This window comes from Gekko japonicus, unplaced genomic scaffold (assembly GCF_001447785.1).
Source record: "Gekko japonicus isolate JY-2015 unplaced genomic scaffold, Gekko_japonicus_V1.1 scaffold694, whole genome shotgun sequence".
Taxonomy (NCBI): Eukaryota; Metazoa; Chordata; class Lepidosauria; order Squamata; family Gekkonidae; genus Gekko; species Gekko japonicus.
The window spans coordinates 721,926-745,492 of NW_015177028.1; the positions used below are offsets into that span (position 1 = coordinate 721,926).

The following is a 23,567-nucleotide window of genomic DNA, read 5'->3' on the forward strand; positions in this document are numbered from 1 at the left end:
TAGAGTGCCCTGGCCAAAACACTCTCTCTCCCCTGGAGGAGTCTCTGCAAGGAGAGAAGCCAAGCCGGAGTCCTCCGTGGCCCAAGATGTTCTCCTGCTCCCACTGGTTAGTCCAGCCCCACCACAATTGCTGCACCAACCTGCAAGATGCTCAAATTCACATCTTTTTAAAAACCTAGCAGGCATTTCTGTGTGAACAATAAAATTCACAAAACAAAAAAAGCAATCAAAAGCGGAAAAAAACCCAGAAATCATAGCAACAGGAGAGCACCAGAGACAAATGTGGGTTTTTTGTTTGTTTAATAGAAGTCACTAATCTCCTTGTAGAGGTTTACAGTTGTGTTCTAGGTGTTCCACCAGAGCTTCCATCTCTGCTGCTTCCAACAATTTGCTGATCAGATCGTCCAGCGGCGCTCCGCCACACAGGAATTCCTAGCAAAAGATATTGGGTCGGGGGGGGGTTAAAGGAAGCTGCTCTAGACAGGAGAGAACCAAGTGATTTGGGAGGGTTTCCAGTAAACATGTTGCTGATGCTCAAGGTCTGCTTATTAGGTTTGCACGCGGGCCCATTCCGCAAGGCTCTCTAGTGCCATACTATTTTGATCTATAGCCCCTCCCCCTGGGTCAAAATAAGATGGCAACATCAGCACCACAGCAATGCACTTGGCTTGTATGCGGAAAGTCCCAGACTCGATCCCTGGTACTGCCCAGGTGAAAGGTCTGAAGCAGCAGGATGGGAAGAGAAGCCTGTCAAGAGTCTCGTGAAGGGGGCGCACCACGCCAAGAGAGGCAGACCAACCGCCCGACTCAGCAGGAGGCAGCTTCCGAGGACCACCCCTTTCCTTCATCACCCCTCATTTGAGAAGACTACCTTGATACTGCGGACTTCATAGGCGATCCTGTGGTCAGTGACTCTGTCTTGGCTGAAATTATACGTGCGAATTCTCTCTGACTGAGCTCTTGTCCCTAACTGTTGAAAAGAAATAAAAGTTTCATTTAGTATCAAAAACGATACTTGCTCTGTGATGACCTCTGTCCATTCTTTGTCTCGCTTCCCTCCCTCGACAGTGACTGCTCAGCTTTAACACGGGGCCTTGCCAAGAATTCCAACGGCACAAGGCCTTTACTCAGGGCTTTACTTCTACCGGGCACTGGGTCAAAGCCTGAGGCATGGCTGCCAATCCAGGATTCCTCTGCATGGTACCCACCCAGGGGTGCCCACTGGCCAGGTATTTTTTTAGAAAGCGGGCGGGGGGCCGGGTGGGGCTTTTGCCCAGTGAGGCTTCTGACGGCCCAGCAGGGATTCTGATTGGCTGCGCAGATTTTTAAAAAGTTGCTTCGGCAGCAGCTGCCACCACGACACAAAGATCTGGCCTTTAGTGCTATGTGTGTATATGCATGAGAAATATTTTTAAACCATAGGTTCATTTTAAAAACTATCCTGTTAAGCAGCATGTCTGCCTAAAATGTTGAATAATACAGGAAGGCCTCATTCCCCAACTGTGACGGTACCTCTCTCTTATTTTGTGTGGTTAGGTGTGATGTAGTTTTAAATTTCTTGTTGTTTCTTCCTCTCACTCAAAGTGTCTATCGCTGCCACCAGAGATTTAATTAACCTTTCCCACAGTATTGTGCCCAAGCTCTGAGGCTCCTTCGTTGGACTGTGTGGTTCTGAGGATAAGACTCTGGGTTAACAATAAACAAGATAAAACTTCATTGGTAAAAGAAGTGTACTAGTTACAAGATGTTTTGTTAAGTTGCTTAGTAGAATCTTTCACTTTTACTCAGGTCTCTGTCAGCTCCTCCCCCCCCCCCCCCCCCCCCGCGCTCTAATATTAGATTTTGCCTAAATTGCCCCCTGAAGTACTTTTCTTTCTCCTTTAGAATCTTAATGCCTTTCACAGCACTTCTAGATGATTTTAATGAGAAGACGGCTTCTCAGACTCTGTGTAGATTGACCACAATTGACAGCTGCTGACTTCCGACTGAACCCTCTGCCTTCTCTCTCTCTCTCTCTCTCTCTCTCTCTCTCTCTCTCTCTCTCTCTCTCCACGCTCATACACCTCCTATCTCTGTCTACACGCTCTCAGTCACCCACCGATCACCTCATTCACTCTTCGCCCTCTTTCAGCCCCTTGTTCTTCTGACACTTACCAACCATTTAAAGAAACACACACACACACGTAACTTGAAATCATTACACTGACATTTTGTATTGGCTGTGCCTCCTGCAGCAGCCATTTTGCAGCAGCGCCCCCCCCCCCCCCCCCCACCCACACGGGTTCAGGAGAACGTGGCTCAGCCAGGTTGGAGGGCCTCGTGACAATCTGAGGCCGGGGACAGACAGCCTCACCTGCAGCTTTCTGGCGCTGGTCTTTTTACTCAGCTCCCTCTCGATGGTCTGCTGGTACAGCTTCTCTCGCAGGGTCCGCAGGGCTGTTTCTTTATTCACCAGCTGAGATCGATCCTGTTGGCACTCGACAGTTATCCCTTCGGAACGTAAGAAAACATCCAGCACAAATCTCAAGATAGCAAGTTGCCCACATTCCGGTCAAATGGGGAAAACTCATGATCTGAGGAGCAAACTACGAACAAAGGTTTGTCTTTGTCTTCCATGTGACATTTACAATGCTGTCAGGAAGGCCGTCACCGCAGAGAAGCGTTGCATACCAATAAGGAGTAAATCCACCGTACAAGATTAGTATTTTCAAACAACTGACAAGTGAGCGAGTTCTAGGGGGGAAAGTCTATCAGCATTTCAGCACTGGAAAACAGAGTTTCAGTCCTTTGTTACGGTTAGTAGCTCTAATGGAAGCATAACCCAGACATATATTCATAACCAGACAGAGCAGAAGCTCTTAGCTTCATTTACTTCCTCCTCCTCTGCATTACATAAATAGGAACCGTGCTGGGGGGAAAGTTGTCTTGTTTACTCCAGCCAGCCTCTTGCTACTTTAAAGAAACAACAGAGTTTCCCCATTTTTCAATCTCCGCTGGAGGGTTTGTTCTGTGAGTGTGTCCAGTGCTGTCAAGCGGCTTCTGACTCATGGTGGGTGTCCTCCTAAGCATCCGACTGTTAGTAGCCTTGCTCGGGTCCTGCATATCGAGCACTGCAACTTCCCTGACAGAGTCCACCCCTCTCATGCTGGGTCTTCCGCTTTTCCTGCTGCCTTCCACTAATTAGGTCAAAAACTTTAGGGGACTCATCAAACCCCGATGTGCCCAACAGTCATGATAGGGTTGCCAGGTCCCTCCTGGAGACTGGCAGGGGATGGGGGGTACTTACAGGAAGAAAGAGGCCCAGGCCTCGTCACTGGTGTCTCGTGGGAAGTGACATAATTACGCCAGCAACTTCCAGGTGATGCTCTGGTATTTGGGCAAAAACTCTGATAAAACTGGAACGGGGGGGGGGGTTCCATTTTTTTTACAGTTTTGATTATCTTAAAAAAAAAAGACAGACTAGTGATGGGAAAGCCGAGGGGGGGGGGTAATGCAGAAATAAATTAGAAATTTTGGGGAGCACTTTTAAAATTTCCTCTAGGAAATATTTTTTTCTTTTAGATTGAACGGGATGTTTGTTAAGACAAGGGTTTTACTCACTCAAAATGTGTGGCATGAAGATTTTGATGCAGGACAATCTAAATAATTGGACAATAATTCCTCTGTACAGTATAGACACAGAACATATTTTCACGCATCTATTCTTTAAATGTGACTAGTTTTGCCCACAATATGTTATGTGTCTGACAATATGCTTCTGAGGAGTTCTATGCTTTTTAAATATCACATACACTTCTCTCAAATATCCAAATAGTTCTATTCGATGCACTTCCTTTTGCTTACAGAACACAAAATTTGTACTTTCTATTTTCAGCTTTTATTTTCTCCTACCTTTCAGATGACAAATTAACACATCTGTATTTGTAAACGTCACAAATTGCCAATAGTACAATTGTTTATGCTCTACATTATATGTGTGCTTTAAATTGTTTAAGCAGTAAAATTAGTTTAGGTGAATGAAATACTACATATATTTTAGTCCCCAAAACTTCAGTATTTTCTAAAAACATTTTCCCTGCATCTACATCTCTTCTTTTTCAGTGTATTACAGAGAAAGGTCATGTGATCCTTCTATTTTTGAAGCACTTAAAAACTAGCACTGTAATCCTTGCTACCTTAAGTTTCCACAAATTAAACCAAATGATTAAAGAATTTTTTTTCACTCACGTCATGCCATCTTTCTACTATGGATGCTGAACCCATGCACTCGGGCATATGTGAAAATCATGTACATGTCTGCTCTGCTGCTCAAATACACTCGCAATCCAATGCTGATTATGGCTGTCCAGCACATGTAAGCATCACAGAAACATACACACCAATTGTCACCCATGATGGTACATTTATTATTTATTTATCAAATTTATAGCCCTCTCCCTCTCCCCCAAACAGAACTCGGGGCACCGTGGTTTGACGACCTCTTTACACCCACGATGACCCTCTGGGACCCACCCCAGAGGAATGAGGAGAACCAGCTCCAGGTCATACCCCTCACACCCAGGGAGGCTGGGCAGCTGGCCAGGGCCAAATGGTGCACTGTGTCAAAGGCAGCAGACAGATCCAACAGGATCAGTAGCGCCATCCCACCTGCATCAAGGTGTAACCAGAGATCATCAGCCAGAGCAACTAGAGCTGTCTCAGTCCCAAACCCCGGCCGGAAGCCAGACTGGACGGGATATAGGGCGGATGTCTCATCCAGGAATCCCTGGAGCTGTTCAGACACAGCTTGCTCAGTCGCTTTCCCCAGAAATGGAAGATCAGATACTGAGCTGTGATTGGCTAGGTCCTGCTCATCTAACGATGACTTTTCCAGGAGGGGTGTCACCACTGCCTCCTTGAGGGAGCTGGGAAAGAACCCCGGGAGAGTGAGAGATTTCTGATGTCTCCCAAGGCTCCTCCTACCCCTTCCTGGAGGTTTTCACCAAGGAGCAGGTAGTAGGCCACACGGTGACAGGACCCTGTCAATATCTGCCTGGGACAGAATGTTGAAGGAATCTAAAAATGGACCCAATTGCACCAATAGAGCACTGTTCCTGGCTCCAAATCTGGCAGCCAACTCTTGGCAAAGGGGCAAGACCTCCTCCTCCTCCTCCGTCTTAAAAAAAAACCCCTCATGTAATAAAGCCGCTCAAGGCTCATCTCCACAGGAGTTCAAAATTTTTCTGCTTGAGATTCTACGTGGACTTGACATATTTATTTGTTTTAAATTTTTCGGATTTTAGTGAGTATTTTAAAGCAGAACCACAGAACTATCCAGTGTGTTGACACTCCGGAAAACATTTCTCTGGTGGAAAAAAACCAACGTGGGAAGAGAGAAATTTGCATGGGGGAAGCTGCAGCTACATCTCCTGCACAGGAGGAATTCCAGACCCTTGTTTTCTGTCACAAACACTGAGAAGTAGCCGCATGGTATCAGGGGGGACAGACTGAAGCAACCATTCTTCTGCCTCTCCCTCTCTAGACACCGCCTGGCACTGGTCAAGCAGTGCCCCCCCCCCCACATTTAAAGACATAAAGAACAGCCCCACTCTAAAACACTGTCAGAACACAATAATTTTAAGCGAGTAAAAGTGTCCTGCCCTGACTTGGATGGCCCAGACTAGCCTCTTCTTGTCAGATCTCAGAAGCTAAGCAGGGTCGGCCCTGGTTAGAACTCAGATGGGAGACCACCAAGGAAGTTTGGGGTTGCTACGTGGAGCCAGGCAATGGCAAGCCCCCTCTGAACATCTCGTGCCTTGAAAGCCCTACGGGGTGGCCATTAAGTCCGTTGCAATTGGATGGAACTTTCCACCACCACCACGTGTCGTACTGGAGTGTCAAGAAGAAGAAGAAGAAGAGATTGGATTTATACCCCATGGCCCTTCACTACCTGAAGGAGTCCCAGAGCAGCTGACAATCTCCTTTCCCTTCCCCTCCCCACAACAGGCACCCTGTGAGGTCGGCAGGGCTGAGAGAACTCTTGACAGAAACTTCTCTTTTTCAAGAACAGCTCTTATCAGAACTACGCCTTGCCCAAGGTCATCCAGCCAGGTGCAAGTGGAGGAGGAGTGGGGACTCAAACCTGGCTCTCCCAGAATAGAGTCAGTGCACTTAACCACTACACCAAATTGGCTCTCAGAAACTGAGTGAAATGACTGTGGCCCCACAATGAAAGACCCAGGGAAATCCGGCCCCTACTGTAGCTGAAGGCACACCTGAGCAAGAAAGCATTCTGCACGCTGATGCCGCTGTCTCCCTTATTCCCTTGTGGAAACCCAGTAAATCCAACTACCGCAGGCAGCAAGAGCGCAGACAACCCATGGGCCACGCACCTACAGCCAGCGTAGCCCCATTCCTGACTGGGCAACACTGCGGCCTGTTACTGTTCATCACTATAAAAGGGAATAGAGACTTACCTGTAGGAATGTGTACAATTCTCACAGCACTGTCTGTCTTATTAACGTGCTGACCTCCTGCCCCTCTGGATCGAAATGTATCTATCCGCAGATCTCTTGGGTCTACTTTGATCTGTACCTTGAGGGAAATGACAGTTTTACTACCATACATGAAGTCTCAGGGGGAAAGCTGGTAGGTTTTTTTTGTTTTTGTTCCTCATTAAATGCCTGGATTGAAAACTCTATGTCTCTTTCCATGGTGGACCGACTCTGTTTCCACCACCTGACAGGACTCCTCCTCGGCCAGGGCCACAGTGGGGTCAGTTCTGCCGCCAGGGGAGCGGCTGGAGAACAGCAGCCGAGTCAGGGCCCTGGGGCATGCACTCCCCACCTTGTCTTTTTGTCTGGTGATGTTCGAGTGAGGAAATGAACCCACAGCACTTCGGAACAGCTGAATGGGATCAGATTTCCTGTCTCCATAAGTCACCCAACACCCTCCTGCACAAGAAGGAAGACAGAAACAGACCCGTGCAGGAAAAATCCTAGGGCAGGGGTCACCAACACGGCGCTCATGGGCTTCACAGCTCCCGCCAACACCTTTCCTGGTGCCTCTCAAGTGTTTTTAGAAAGTGGGCAGGGCCAAGAGAGCCTTTTGCCCAGAGAGGATTCCGATTGGCTGTGCAGATTCTTTAACATGTTGCTTTGGCAGCAGCTGCCACCACAGCACAAGGATCCTCGCTGTGTGACTGAAGGTCGGCTGCGGCAGCCATTTTGTGGCTGTGCCCATCACACTGTCGCAGAATTCCAAAAGTGCCTGCAGGCTCAAAAAGGCTGAGGACCCTCGTCCTACCCTGGGGGATGGCGATCAGTTATGTACTGAACACAGTCAGCCATAGGGACGGGTAAGAGCCGTTCTCTGTCCAGAATGGCAAGAAGTGGTTGTGATATCTTACAACGGGGGGGGAGGGGGGGACCAAAAACCAGACATACTGGTTAGAAGCTACGTTTTGTAGAGAAACATCAAACACAAGCCTGCTGCTGTACTTTTCCCTTAAGATTTACCTCTTCTGTCTGGGGGAGGACAATAACGGACATGGTCCCCGTGTGGATTCGCTGCATTCTTGAAGATAAGCCAGTCTCAGGGATCCGCTGCACCCTGTGCGTACCTCCTTCATACTTCAAATGCCTGTAGACGCTCTCCCCGGAAATACGCGCGGCTGCGTGGTGTATCCCAGCTTCAAAGGAAAACAACGCGCGTTACCGATGGGGGGGAAATGGCCAAGAGGCAATCTTGGAAGCCAGCTGTGGGGCCGGCCGCCAAGACCATACCGTAGCCAGTTGGAGTGTAATTCAGAATCTCAAAGGTCCAGCGTTTGAAGTCAGCATAGCCCTGGTACATCTCAAACACTTCTTGTGTAAACTGCTGGCAAATGTCACCTAAAACATAAAAAAATGTCTTTTGATTTTCAGTATGAGCAGTAAAAAATTAAATTATCTTATGGCATTGCATGTAGTATAGACAGGAGATCCTAAGATTGTCTGGCAGCCTTAACTTCTAGCTCTTTTAGTGGCAAGCTAGACTTATTTTGGGACTGAGAGAGCTCTGAAAGAACTGTGACTGACCCAAGGTCACCCAGTTGACTTCATGTGAAGGAGGAGTGAGGAATCGAACCCGCTTCTCCAGATTAGAGTCCATCGATCTTAACCACTGTACCATGCTGACTTCCTAGTATGATCCATGTAAGCCAGATGTGGTATTACCTCCCCCAAACACACACACACACACCCTGATTTTCAACTGCTCTCAACACTGAGAACAATGAGCATGTTCAGTAGTATCCACCAGGCTGTTTGGGCATTTGGGTTTTTGTTTTTAAGGAATGAATGTGTGCCATTAGATGTGCATTCCCAAGTGCCAACTCCCCACCCCCACCCCAGTTCTCCAACTGACTCGTGCCTCACATGACTCTGATTCAGGGCTGGATGAGCAGGGTCCTGTTTGCCTAGCCGCGAACCTCAGTATCCAGGCAGCAGATTGCTAGACAGCTGGCCGGAGGAGCAGAAAGTCACTCCAGGCCTGGTGTTCAGCAGTGCTGGGCTGTTGCCTTTGGTGAGGGGAATTCCTCCTTCAGATCTTCACTTGATCAGTCTAATAGCGAACTTAATTGCAGATCACAAAAACAGTGACAGGGGCCTTCTGCAGAGGTGGGAGACTCCTTGGGTACGCAGAAAAACACTGGTTCCCCCAACCTGAACTTCTCCTCCATTCCAGATTACTGCAAGTTGTAAGGGGAATTTGTCTACATTTGCTGCTAAGAATCCTTTTCCGTTACCCGATTCTCAGCTGCTCTCAACATTCTGTGCTGGAACAGACAGTTTTGTTTTGCTTTGTGGGCACTTTTAACCTTCGGTACCCTTTAGCCCCAGACTTCCTTGCTGGTCTCCCATCCAAGTATGATACAAGGACTCCCTGTGGGCACTCCGTGAAACGGCTGAGCAGTCGGCTTAGAACAGATAAAAGGAAGTCCTTCTTCACCCAAAGAGTGATTCACACATGGAATTCACTGCCACAGTGTCACGAGTGCTGCCGAGGATGAGCTCCCAATTCCGGCAGAATCCACACCTGGCCCTAATGAAGCCGCAGAGGCTGCTCCAGCAACAACTGAGGCGGAACAACGCACGCAAAACAGCCCCCCTGATTCACCCCCACCGGTGGCCCAGTTGCAAGATCAGCGCCAGCGGGATTTGGCATGCCTGCACAGCAGGCAGTCTCTCAGCCCTGAGTTCTAAGAGGAGCCGGAACACAGGGGCGGTAATTGACAACAGCCCCGGAGGAATATTTAGCTCCTCACCCTTGTGCCAGCAACCACTCAGCCTGACGACGCTCAGCAACTAGTCAGCTTGATGACGCTCTGCACCCACCTCGCCTGTGTTCCCAATTCCTGTTTCCCGCTTTGAACTCTTGGCTTCTCGACCCTGGCTCTGACGACAATGCTCTTGGTTCGTGCCCTGGACTCTGGTGTCCTTTTGGCTCCTGACCCCCTGGACTCTGGCTTGACGACTACACTTGTGGTTTGTGCTTTGGACTTTTGGTTTCTTGACCTCTCGGCTTTCGACCTCGGACTGGACCCGGACTACCCCTCTCTCGCCCTGCCTGCACTCCAGCCCGTGACACGCAGGAAGTTTTAAATTGATTTTGATATTTTCTTTGAACAGTATTATTTTGGGTTTGGGTTTTCCTTTGACTGTGTATCTCACCTTTGGATTGTGCAGGAAGTGGTGGCGGCTATAAGCATAGACAGCTTCAAGAGCAGACAGGATAAACATATGGAGCAGAGGTCCATGAGTGGCTATTAGCCACAAGGAATAGATGGAGCACTCTGTCTGGGGCAAGGGATGCTCTGTATTCTTAGCGCTTGGGGGGGGGGCAACAGTGGGAGGGGGCTTCTAGTGTCCTGGCCCCGCTGGTGGACCTCCTGATGGCCCCTGGTATTTTTGGCCCCTGTGTGACAACAGAGTGTTGGACTGGATGGGCCGCTGGCCTGATCCAACATGGCTTCTCTGATGTTCTTACTGATCAAGGCTGGCCCTGCTTAAGCTTCCGAGACCTGACAAGATCAGGCTACCCTCGGCCTTCCAGGTCAGGGCTTTACAAAGTAAACTTCTACAGGGCAAGGGAGTGTTTCCAAAAACCCCTCCCTATTCTGTGCATATAGCCTGGTTTTCCTGCTTTCATGAGCCATCCACCTCAGACTTCATAGCAATGACGACTTTGAACAAACTGACTGTCACGTCAGAACGCAAAACAAACTCCTGCGAAGCCTTGAGCGTGGTTTGTAATGATCTTTACTGAGGATGCTTTTGCTGACCTCCAGTTGTCCTCCCAGACGTCACTTCTAGTACAGCATCGCAGTTGTCATATTTTTCCCTCGGTATCAAGATCTGGAAAAGCTGGGAAAGAAAGATAAATCAGAAGGCACAATACGGGGCGGGGTCTTCTGGCTATGGCGGCAGCTGGACCTCTAGGGCTGTGACTGGCACACGGTTCAGGAAGGAAAAACCGGCAGATGCTCCTCAGGGTTGCAGGAGCGTAAATGGAAATTAAACAATCATCTAGAGGCCTGTATCTGACTCACACAAAACCACAGAAATATAAATGTCAATCTTCATCCACCATGCCACTGTATGGAATGGGATATCTGAATTTTTATTGTGTCCTCCCATCATTTTTCACAAGCCGGATGAATGGGTGTCTCAGGAGGTGGTGGAGACAACACCGTGCCCCCCTCCTTCTCAGCCCCCCCCCCTCCACAGGGTCAAGCCTGGCATCTGCCAGGCCCAGTGAGGTGACGGAGGCCCCTTAGAAAGAGCCGCACTCCAGCCGGCTGATCAATAGTGGCAGCAGGCCCTTTAAGAGCCAGGTACCCAACAGACAGCTGGCCCTTTGACAGCCAGCTGTCTGACAAATCAGCTGTCAGGAAGCTCCACCCTGGGAGCGGGGAAGGGGAGTGACGGGCAGAAATTCCTCAGAAGGCACTACTGGTCCCTCATGGGCGTGGGCACGCCCCCCACCCCACCCGTCTTCTGGTAGAGGGAGGACCCTGGGCAGGCCCCAGGCCACACAAAGGCCATCCAAAGGCTTGAGAGGGGAGGCCCAGAAGGACAAACCAGCCCTGGCTCCCAGCTCAGGAGGGAGGACCGTGAGGCGAAAGGAGGTGCCTCACGAGTCCTGCCCCCTCTGCCTGATTCTACGCAGGCACGCTGGCAGAGCAAAGACGCGGCGCCTGCCGGGTAATGTTGGGATCCCAACAAAACTGAAGTAACCAGAGTTCCTGGGTGTAAAAGGCTCCGGCCGGAGCTCAGCTGCTCTTTCCCCCAGACTCTTCGGGGCAGCGTGCCTTTGCCTGCCCCTGGCCACCGAAGAACAGAGGGAGAGAAAGACCAGGTTGGAAGCCGCTGGCTGCCTCGGCAGCCCCACCACAAAGCCTCTGGTTTCCTTGCCCGGTGCGACACGTCCTTTCGGGTTACCAGGTGGCTGTAGATCATTTCCTTCCAGAGACCAGGGCCTGGTCCCAAAAATCCAGTCCAATCCACTTCGTTACTCTGCCGTTCATATTGTTAGTTACTTATTTTATTTACGGTCCACCTTTCTCAGTGGGATTCAAGGTGGATCGCACAGACTGCATCAATATGATCAACAGGATGGGACATTCAATAAGCAGTGCATTAGGACTGTAGCAGTCTGGAACCAACCAGCAATCTAAAAGACAGAACTGAAGTGTACCATAAATATTAACACAACACATTAAGCTGTGCAAAAATTACGCAGCAGGATTGTACTTCTAGTAAGCCACACACAGTAGTATAGATCACAGTCCCTAATAATTTGTCCAAGTAACTTTAGGAACCGTTCTGTACAGTGCAGCCCTGTTGCCTGTACAAAAAAGCCCCCCTGAATAGTTCAGTTTTGCATAGTTTGTGGAAAGCCGAGAGGGTGGAAGCTCCCCTGACCTCCTCGGGCAGGCCGTTCCATTGTAATCTTACCTGCACAACACCTTCCTCATCCCTTTTCATCCTCGTGACCTGTTGACCTGGCTACATCCAACAGAAAGATACAGTACCTCAGGAAAACTTCATGGAGTGCTACACAAATCAGGTTCATGTCCAAAGGGACAGATACACGAGGACAGGCGTCCTGCTCTGAGCTCGCAGGGCGTCTCAGCAGGGTCAGGCTCGTGGATCCTGTCCTTCCTGTCCGTGTGTCACTTGGTTTTCCCACACACCAGTGATGACCGCCTGGATCTACGTGTTTCAGGATCTTGTGCAGGCTTGTGCATATGCAAAATAGCTCTTCCACATGTACAAGGGTCTGAATACCACTCAAGGTAACTGAACTATTCCCTTTCCTGATCCCATCTCAACCCACAGCTCACCTTGCGACAAAGAGTGCTGATTCTCCGGTCAGCAGCTTCCTTTTCCTCTAGAGCAAGTTCTAGCAGCTGTCTCTCTTCTGGGGTGTTTAACTCTAAGGCCAATGGTAAAACAAAGCAAATGTTGAGGGGGGTTTCATTTCATTCAGAGCAAATCCTCCATGTCAACCCTCTTGCCACATTTTATTTCACTTTTGCCCACCCTTCCTAAATGCATGCACTCTCTCTCTCTTGTGAGCATGTGGTCGTGGTTTACAGTGCACATTTACACAATACAGCTTTGGAAAGGGACAAAAGACCTCAAAACAGAAGTATAAAATAGATTTGGGGATCATAAGGACACTGAGTTTTTAGCTTCTGCTACAAGAGAAAGTAAAAAATGTGTCCCAGTCGTAAATATGCCCGGGGCTGGGGCAGAGACTAGCAGCCCTATGGTGGCCCCTTCCTTTCTTCTCACCACATTATTGCTCATCTTTAGTTATTTTCCAGGCAACTAGACACCACCATGAGGCTGTTTACACTGTGCGAGAGTGTCCACGTCGTCCCCTCCTAGTGACCAGGATGAACAACCTCCCACCACCACCTCTGCTGCCTCTCCTTGTCTAGCTTACAGCAAGAAGGCCATTCACGTGAATGAAGAGAATAAGACAGCAGGAAAAAATGAACTAGGAAGGACAGTGGCAGCTACATACAGAAAAAACATTCAAACTAATCCACATGTTTCTGGTCAGGGATTAAAGGTGAGCCCAGGATCCCAAATGGTGCCTATTGTCATACAGTAAACTAATACCCTGAAAAATTTAATTCCGATTGCTCCTGGCCGTGGTGGCGGAAAGTGCCGTCAAATCACAGTCAGCTTATGGCGACCCCACAGGGTTTTCAAGGCACAAGACAAACAGAGGTGATTGGCCCCCACCTGCCTCTGCATATTGGTCCTGGATTTCCTGGGGGGTTTTCCCTCCAAATACCAGCCAGGGCCGACCCTGCTTAGCTTCCAAGATCTGACGGAATCAGGCTAGCCTGGGCCATCCAGGTATTATTTACTTATCATATGGCAGAATTACACAAAGGAAGCATATAATAATATAAAATACGTAACCAAGTTGATACAAGGGGCATGCAGACAGATTGGGCAATCCCCCTAAATATTAATATCTAGATTTTCAGTCCATTCAATCGCAGCCGGGGAGAGTTCAGAGAGCTCCATCACATCTCCCTGGAAAGCAAGATGCTCACATTCCTGTGACAGATGGAAAATAGTTTTGAGGGCAGCACCACAATCGCATTCCGTATTTTGCCCCATTTAAACAGGTCTGCACAGCTGCCGAAGCCGTCCAGGTCAGGGCAAGAGAGTCGTTCAGAGGTGGTCTGCCACTGCCTGCCTGTGCACAATGACCCTGGACTTCCTTGGTGGTCTCCAGTCCAAGTACAAACCGGGGCTGACCCTGCTTGGCTTCTGAGATCTCAGAGGACTGGGACAGCCCGGGCCACCCAGGTCAGGGCCCCCTTATTACGCTCCTTCAAAATGTTCTAGAGAGGAATGCAAGCGGCTTTCAGGCAGCAGGACGAGCTGATCTCTGAGGGAAGAGGGGCCCCTAAAGGGAGACTGGATCGTCTGGACCAGCCTGGGATTTCAGACAAGGCTTTGTAGCATTTCGACTCATTGCTGTTTGTAGCGATATCTGAATTCACAAAAGCAGTCTGTTGAGCAGCATCAGGCTTTGTGGCCACTGCGACAACAGTACCGGGCTGGGAGTTGAAGAGGCAACAAGCTGGGGTCTATGCAGTTGCACATCCTGGGATTGGCTGTTTATGTGCAAGTTTGGTGTTGTGGTGAGGAGCGCAGACTCTAATCTGGGAGAAGTGGGTTTGATTCCCCATTCCTCCACATGCAGCTGCTAGCTGCTGGTGTGACCTTGGGTCAGTCACAAGTTCTTTCAGAGCTGTTCTCTCAAGAGCAGTCCTCAAAAGAGCTCTCTCAGCCCCACCTACCTGACAGGGTATCTGTTGTGGGGAGGGGAAGGAAAAGTGATTGTAAACTGCTCCCTATGGGGACCATAGAGTTTTTGGCCAAATGCTAGTGTGCAATGATGTCACTTCTGGATGATGTCACTTCTGGAGCCCCTCCGCCAGCAGAAGGTAAGGACCCGGCAACCCTAGACACAAAACCAAGCACCTAAGGTTCTTAGTAGCATTTCAAAAGGTCACAGATGGATAACCTGTGGCAAGGTAGGGCTGGCAGGAGACAGCACACCACAGCGGCAGGTGGGCACGGGAACTGAGGGAGGAGCGAATTTTTAGTAATTGTTACGAAAAGCCTGCATCTGACCTGGGGGAGAACTGTATTTTTAGGCCATCTGATTGCTTTAAACAGGCCGCATTTCATTGTGGCTCCTGAATGCAACTTCAAGGGAGGACCTGCATGAACACACCCAAGCAGGGCCACTACCTGCAAATACAGTTCCTTTTTAAATGGATGCAAGATGCACGTGCATCTATCGTTTTAATAGCACAGGCTTGTTTTTTACTGGCTTGTTTAATGGTTTTGTTTTTTAATGGTTGAATTTGAATGGTTTTATTGCTGGCTCTGGAGAACCGACATACAAATTTTCCAAACCAATGTCTCAAGGAGTCCATGGGCTTTAGTAAAAGGGAGCGGGGTCTGTAACATAGTCTAGAGGGACCTGGAGGATGCCAGGACGTTTCCTGCTTCAGATGGGTTGTGGCTCCTGTATGCCTGGGGTCCCCAACATGGAGGAGCCCGTGGGCACCACAGGACCTATCACATCTTTTTATAAAGGGGTCAGGGCCAGATGGGGCTTTTGCTGAGTAAGGCTTCTGATTGGCTGTGCAGATCATTTTAAAATTTGGTATGGCAGCAGCTGCAACCACAGCACAAAGGTCTTTACCAAGTGAATGTAGGTAAGCTGTGGCCTCCATTATGTGGTGGCCATTTTGTAGCAGCCATTTTCTGCCTGCGCCTAACACGCTGTGTCAGAGTTCCAAAGGTGTCTGCAGGCTCAAAAATGTCGGGGACCCCTGCTCTGTGCCAAGGATTTAAAACAAAAGAGGATCTGGAGTGTCCTTTTCCAAAAGGTAGATTATGTAAAACAGACGCTTTACCTACTTGCACACAGCCTCTCCAAATCCTGGATCTCTTTTTTTGCCTCTTCTATTTCCTCAGTCACTTCAGCAAGCGGGGACAGTTCGGCGTGTCTCTTACCCAAAGCCTTTCGATGGTGTTCGCTTACTGAACAGTCATCTAGCAACTGACTAATCCTTTGATACTCTTGGCTTAAAGTCTGCAGATATTTTTGCAGGGCTTCGTGGTTCCACAGTGTTGCTGAGGTCTGGTGATATCTCCTTGACCAGTTATTAAACAGAACAGAACTCACTGCGCTCCACAAGGAGCTGCGCTGAAAGGTATTCAGGTCTACCAAATGCGAAATTCTCTTTGCAAGGAGAGAAGGCAAATGGCGCTGGTCACAGCAATTACTGAACCATGTTCTGTAAAGAGATATCCCTGGGTGAAGTTTCATCTCAGCATGTGTCCTAGAACATAAAAGATAAAAGTACAGGATTTACCATTCATTCTGCATCTATTTAAAGATACAACACACCTCTGCTGTAATAGTTAGATTAATCCCGTGGGTTTTAAAAAACAGATCAGTACCTCATTCTGTAACAATATTAAATTAGCAATGCTGAAACAGTTGAGTAACGTTTCCATTTTACAGACGGGAAACATGGGTTCAGAGATAAGGGCTGAGTTAGACTGCTGGGAAAAACATCAACAACCACAGGTATGCAGGCGATACCACTCTAATGGCAGAAAGTGAAGAGGACCTAAAGAGTCTCTTGCTCAGGATGAAAGAGGAGAGCGCAAAGGTTGGCTTGAAACTCAACATGAAAAAAACTATGATCATGGCATCCGGTCCCATCACTCCTTGGCAAATAGAAGGGGAAGTCATGGAGACAGTGACAGACTTCACGTTCCTGGGATCCAAGATCACTGCAGACGGTGACTGCAGCCATGAAATTTAAAGACGCCTGCTCCTGGGGAGGAAAGTGATGGCAAACCTAGACAGCATAATAAAAAACAGAGACATCTCCCTGCCAACAAAAGTCCGTATGGTCAAAGCGATGCTATTCCCAGTAGTAATGTATGGCTGTGAGAGTCGGACCATAAGGAAGGCCGAGCGTCGAAGAATAGATTCTTTTGAACTATGGTACTGGAGAAGACTTGGACTGCCAGGAGATCAAATCAGTCAGTCCTAAAACAAATCAACCCTGACTGTTCCCTGGAAGGCCAGATAATGAAACTGAAGCTCAAATACTTTGGCCACCAAATGAGAAGGGAGCACTCACTGGAGAAGACCCTGATGCTGGGAAAGATTGAAGGTCAAAGAAGACCGGGCAGAGAATGAGATGGTTGGATGGTATTATCGATGCAACAAACATGAAATTAAGCAGCCTCTGGAGGACAGCAGACGACAGGAGGGCCTGGCATGATGTGGGTCACAAAGAGTCAGACTCGACTATGCAACTGAACAACAACAAAAAGTCTGAAAAAGGATAGCACATTTTTACAGCCTTTGTGTTGCTCAGTTTACAGTCTACACAGTTTATTTAAGTAAAACATTTATATTCCTCTTTTCTCCTGATCAATTGGACTCAAAGCAGCTTCTCTGCTCCTGGATGCAGAAAGGACCCTTGGCAGCTCAATTAACACGGGTTCAGCTTTCATCAAAATAATTCATGACAGAAGAAATCAGTGAATTATATTCCATGTTACTGTCACCAGTTTACCTTCTAGTTTAGAGTACTTGTGTTAATCGCCATATTACACATGGGGGGGGCGGGGGGGGCGGAAGAGCTGAGAGACAGAGAGCAGTTTTCCCTAAATCCGTTTAATAAATTTATGGCAGAGGTGCGGCTAGAACTGAGGATTTTCCAAATCACATATTTTGTCAGCTACTCCACTACATAGGAACAAAGTTTGAGTCCAGCGGCACCTTTAAGACCAACCAAGTTTTCTTCGGGGTATAAGCTAAGTGCACACGAAAGCTTCTACCCAGAATTAAACTTGGTTGGTCTTACAGATGCCGCTGGACTCAAACTTTGTTCTGATGCTTCAGACCAACACAACTATCCAGTTGAATCTATCCACTATTATCAGTTTAGCTGGAAATTCAAAGTCTGGGGTTCTTCAGCTGTTCAGCAAGTAATTTCACCACTACCATTTCCTGGAAAACACAGACTTTTACTTTTTTTTGGCAAATCTAAAATCAGGTTTTTTGGCTATAATAGACTGTGCATACTGATTCAAGGCTCTAACCTTTCAGCTAGCAAAAGGAGAAATTTCTGGCTCCGTGAAGCCATGTTAGGAGATCACAAACCTTTTTGAAGTTAATTAAATTAGAATACATGCCAAAAGGATAGACATTCAGATCCACAGCTTGCACAAGACAAACAGTGAGCCTAATGCTGAGAGGATAACTTCCAGAGGGGTGGCAAAAATTCGGAGAAAGCGCCAGTGATTGCTGGAGTGGCTGCAACCGACAAGCTAGAGTTTGTCATGAAAGTGTACATGACCCATGGGGGGCAATATTATTCTCCCACTTCACCGAAACCTCCCTTGTCTCCTGACTCTCTGCAGAAGGTACACAGGGTGCAAGTGGCTGGTTGGGAAGGGGGGGGATTCTCTTGTGCGGCTCCAGGATCCAACCCAACAAAATAGCCAAACAAAACACAAAAATGCATCAGTACAAGAAATCTGTGTTGAGTGCCATAGGCAAAAAGATAATACATTCAATTAAGAAGAGAGAAACTACATTCAACAATTAGAACAGTTGTTCCTTCATCCACTGTTGTTCCCTGGGGCATGCACCAGCACTGCAGAATCTCTTCCATTTATTTATTTATTTATTTAAATATTTACCACCTTCCAGAGCAGCTGAAGGCAGATTACCAAAAACAAAACGAAGACCCAACAACCTGCAGAAAAGACTTCCAAGTAGCAACAATTAAAGACTTCATATTTTTAACATTTATTTCTTAGGTATAGCGCAGGCTAGTCCAATCCCGTTAGATCTTGGAAGTTAAGCAGGGTCAGCCTTGGCTAGTATTTGGAAGGGTGACCTCCAAGGAATACCAGGGCCATGAGGCAGAGGCAGGCAATGGCAAACCACCTCTGAAAGGTCTCTTGCCTTAAAAACAAGTCTAGCTCGCCACTAAAGAGCTAGAACTTCAGGGTGCCAAACAATCTCAAGATCTCCTGGGTATTCTACACACAACACCATATGATACTTAATTCTTAGGTAAAGTAGTAATTTCTCTGGTTTTAGATCTCTGTATTGCAGCATCCATTACTCTATGGCACCTCTGATCTCACCTTCTGAAAAATCAAGTAAAATTTAAAAAGTCACCCCGCAACGTTTTGTGTCCTTCATCGGGGGCATAAACTGTTCCTAAAATTACCTTGCCCAAGAGTAAGAAATACCAGCCATCTGGTGCAGCTTGGAAAGACGGTGCGGTGTCTCAGCTGGGGTGCCAGACTGGGATCTGGGGGAACCCTGACTGGACTCTTCAGTCTTATATTTTGCCTTTCCACTTAAGGCTTTTAGGTGAAAAGGTACACTGGCCAACTAAAACTCGCAGCCTTTAAACTGTTTTCTTTGCAGCCTGTTTGCTTGAGTCAAATGCAATTTCACTGGTCTGAGCCTTAGAATTAAATTCTCCCAGGACTGCAGCCTTGTTTCTTGCAGCACTTGGTCTGGCAGGTTATGTTCCCATGCCAAGAGCCACCAGTCCACCTGACAGGTCACAGGGCTTCCCTTACAGATAGTAACAACTGTGGAGAGTTAGATTTGAGTCCAGGAGCACCACAGAGACCAACAACCATTTCAGGCATGAGCTTTCATAGAATCATAGAATGTCAGAGTTGGAAGGGACCCTGCAGGTCATCTAGTCCAACCCCCTGCATTCTGCAGGAGCATAGCTGAAAGACAGCCCTACAGCATACCCGGAAGATGGTCGTCCAGCCTCCGCTTGAAAAACGTCCAGCTAGGGAGCATCCACCACCTCCCGAGGCAGACCGCTCAACCACTCTTACAGTGAGGAAGTTTCTCCTGATATTTAGCCGGTATCGACTCTCTTGTCATTTCCACCCATTAGACCTAGTCTTGCAATCTGGAGCAAGAGAGAATAGATCCGCTCCATCTTCTACATGACAGCCCTTCAAATGCTTGAAGACTGCAATCATGTCCCCTCTAAGCCTTCTCTTTCCCAGGCTAAACAGACCCAACTCTTTCTTCCACTCTCCAAACTTATACCCTGAAAGCCTGCTTGATCTCTGAGGTGCTCCTGGACTCAAATCTAGCTGCTCTGCTGCAGACCACAGGGCTACCCTTTGAAACTGTAGACAGGGTTGCCAACCTCCAGATGGGGCCTGGAGATCTCCTGGAATTACAGCTGATCAGTTCCCCTGTTTTGGAGAGCGGACTCTATGGCATTGTGTCCCACTGAAGTTCCTCCCTCCCCAGCTTCCCAGGCCCCACCATCAGATCTCCAGGGATTTCCCAGCCCAAACTTGGGACCCCTGATTTGCAGAGGCTCGGCCGCTCTCACGTTCTCTTTGCAACGGGAAGAGGCAGGGGGCATGCGCAGCCCTCCAAGGACTGTGGCTGCTGTTGTTCAGTCGCACAGCCGAGTCCGACTCTTTGCGACCCCACAAGGACCACATCGCGCCAGGCCCTCCTGTCTTCCGCCGGCCTCCGGAGTTTGCTCAGTTTAATGTCCGTTGCATCTGTGACACTGTCCGACCATCTCATCCTTTGCCGCCCCCGTCTTCTTTGACCTCCCGTCTTCCCCAGCATCAGGGTCTTCTTCTCCAGGGGGGGGCTCCCTTCTCATTTGGGGGCCAGAGTATTTGAGTGCCTTGCAAATCTTGCTTTTTCCTAAGCAAAAAACGCGCTACAGGGAAAAACAGGCAACGGCGTACTTATTAGTCGGCCGACTCCTGAAGCACCTCAACTCCCGGACTGCCACCAGCCCAGTCCGCCGCCAAACGCACGGGACGGACAGGAACCCTGGCAAGGCGGAAGCGCCGGAAAGGCACGGGAGGACTACAGGTCCCAGAAACCCCACTATCTACTCCAGTTCCCAGCATGCCACAGTGACATATAAATATATATATATATATATATATAAACCTTTTCCTCGCCACGATCTCGAAGGGAGCAGATGAGCCACTCAACCCAGTTGATGCACCCAGGCAGGATCAGGCGCCTTTCACAAGAAGAACTAAGGTCCCCCGTCTGAAAATGGCTGCTTTGGAACGTGGACTCCATGGCCTTATACCCCAATGAGGTCCCTCCCCTCCCCCAAATCCCGACTTCCTCAGGCTCCACCTCCAGATTCTCCAGCCCCTTATGGGGAGGGTGGTATATAAATCAAATCAATCAATCAATAAAGGCGGCCGTTTTCTCCAGGGGAACTGACCTCTGTCACCTGGAGGTCAGTTGTCATCCCAGGAGATCTCCAGCCCCCACCTGGAGGCTGGCAGCCCTATGAGGAAGGATATGGGGCACTCAGTGATCAAACGCAGGCCATGACACAGTCTGGGGAGGAGAATCCGGAACATGTTCTTTACAGTAAGCATTTCATGTGTGGCCTCACTTCTGCTGAAGCCAAGGCAGACAGTGGCTGAGATTGCTCCTCTTCTTCGTGATTCTCACCCCCCTGTTGCCATCTCTGTTTGGACCCTTTTCTTCCTAGCAGTTGGACGCTAAGAGTCAGACCCAGCTGATTTCCAGTGGGTCCTCATGAATGTACATGAGCTTTACATTGAAACAAGACCCAACTAACATCATCGCTCATGTCCTTGTTTATGGGCAAAACACCATAAAAACAACAAGTCTAGTGCTTTAGGGTGTTGCCATGACACACACACACAAACAAAAGCATTAGGAACCATGGACCTGCATGATCTTAAAAGGAGACACCCCCCCCCAATTCATGATTAAATCATCTGTCAAAGCCACAATTTTTGTCTCCAGCACCACTGTGCTAGCCGAATCTCTTCCAATGCAACTGTTCGAAGCAGCCTATGACCACCTGATAACACCTAAGTCCAAACTTGCTAATCATGTAAATATGGCTCCTAGTGGTGATGTTGGAGATAAAATCTCTCTCATCCGTTTCAATTTGGGAGGCCAAGGTGAGAGCAGATCCTGTCCCTGAGGTGTCAGAAGCTGCAGCTTGTCCTGTTGTTATGGAGATTCAGACATCTTGTGCCATTGCCTGGGCTGCCCTGGCTTCCCAAATTATGCCAGGAAAAAGGCTTGGTGCCTTGGGCTGAAATTATTAATGGCTCGCAGGCTGAGGGACGCTCGCTCTGAAAAAATGGCAGCTATTGATCCTTTTCTTTTAAAAATGTCATTGGCAGAGGGCGAGGAGGCCAATTATAGGCTGGTCTCCAATTTAAATGGAGGCCACCGACTGAGACTATCCAGAGTGTTGAGGTTGGATGTCATCAACATGCGTGGCACCCAGCTCTGTATTTCATCACCTAAGCCTCCCGATGTGTCTGTCTTGGCTCTAAACCAGTGCTTTCAGGCAGGCTGAGGTGAAGTGATGAAGGCAGGAGAAGCTGGAGATAAATCCAAACACCATGGAGGTGACTCTGTTGGGAGGGGTGATGCTTACAGGGGCTGGGATCCATGGGTTTTCTGGTGCAGTCCACAGGCCTTGATGTGATGTGTGAATTTATAGGGAATTTTGATGGAATCCATGTAAAAAGTGTATGAGGATCCATGTTCTGTGATGCATTTGTCTTGTGTGTCCACTGATGCCATGAAGAGGTGTTTTCTATGGTGCTGTCTATGGCTACTAAGTTTTCTTGTGGATTTCAGTGAAGCCCGCATTAAAACCATGGGGATCTGCAACACAGATCCATGTTTTTGTGTTGTTGGCTCCACAAAGTCCTGGATCATGTTGTTTGTGGTGCAGTCCATAGACCCTGGTGGGATGTGTGATTTCAGAGGCCTTTGTTTTAATGCAGTTTTTGCTCCATGGTGGGACCACACATCAATATCATTTGTGTGTGTGTGTATGGTGCAGTCACAGAACTTGGTGTTATATATTCTTTTATTTGAATCCAGTAACACCTTAGAGACCAACAAGAAAGTCAAAGGTCCCTTGATCAGACATGCGTAGAAAGGTTGGCCTCTAAGGTGCTCGTTGGTCCCTCAGGTGCTGCTGGACTTGAATTTAACTGCTCTAGGTAAAAGGTAAAGGTTTCCCTTGCTCGAAAGCCAGTCGAATCCGACTCTAGGGGGTTGCGGTGCTCATCTCCGTTTCCAAGCCGAAGAGCCAGCCCTGTCCGAAGACGTTTCCGTGGTCATGTGGCCGGCATGACTAAACGCCAAGGCGCACGGAACGCTGTTACCTTCCCACTGAAGTGGTACCTATTTATCTACTTGCAATGTCTTGCTTTCGAACTGTGAGGTTGGCAGGAGCTGGAACTAGAGACCAGAGCTCACTCCTGTCTCGAACTGCTGAACTCCTGACCTGCAGTTCAGTGTCTTACAGACCAACTCTTTTATGGTGTTTGTGTAAAAATCTTAAGGCTGTGTGTTCGACGGATGTGTTCTTTGAAGTGACCATGGATGTGGAGGGCCGCCTCCCGGGGCCTCACTCCCCCCACCACTCCCAGAGGGGCACTGCGGAGTCTCAGGCCCATGACTGTTTTCTTTAGGATAGATCCAGGTGGGCGGCCGTGTCGGTCTGGAGCAGGAGAACAAAGGCCCCGGTTTGCCCCGGAACAAAGTAACGCGCAGCAGCCCGATCAGACGTCCTGTCGAGGTCCCGTGGTTAGGCTGTTAGGTGCCACGGCTAGTCTGCAATGCGGCAAAGAAGCAGCACGGCACGTTCACACCAGCAATCGTGCCGCGCCGCTTCCGTGGCAAATGGGATTTTTTTTTTGTCTCACTGAAGTTTGCGCATGTGCACGATGGTTTGTACGCATCCTGTGGAGACTTAATCTGCCTATCATCCGTGTCTTCAGGGTGGCAACCAATGTTCCCTCTAAGCTGTGGAGTCTCGTGAGTAAAAATCCTACTTTGTGAGCTCCTGGCATGAAAGTTGTGAGTGAGTGATGTGGCCGCTGCAGAAATTAGTTTGCTCTGGAGCCAGCCATCCT

General features: G+C 48.6%; 1 protein-coding gene across 2 annotated transcripts; it reads right to left on the reverse strand.

Moving 5' to 3' along the window:
- Window positions 1-288: 288 nt before the first annotated feature.
- MTRF1 (mitochondrial translational release factor 1) lies at window positions 289-20,441 on the reverse strand. Of its 2 annotated transcripts, none has more exons than XM_015427861.1 (10): window positions 20,367-20,441; window positions 15,492-15,916; window positions 12,368-12,459; window positions 10,304-10,385; window positions 7,764-7,871; window positions 7,497-7,669; window positions 6,456-6,573; window positions 2,354-2,490; window positions 872-970; window positions 289-432 (listed from the first exon to the last, which is right to left on the reverse strand). In XM_015427861.1, exons 2-10 carry the CDS (start codon window positions 15,901-15,903, stop codon window positions 313-315), a joined length of 1,341 nt encoding a protein of 446 aa, XP_015283347.1. In that variant the 5' UTR covers window positions 15,904-15,916; window positions 20,367-20,441; the 3' UTR covers window positions 289-312. The 2 variants fall into 2 exon arrangements, with proteins under 2 accessions (XP_015283347.1, XP_015283348.1); XM_015427862.1 differs by lacking the exon at window positions 20,367-20,441 and adding an exon at window positions 19,994-20,052.
- Window positions 20,442-23,567: the final 3,126 nt, after the last annotated feature.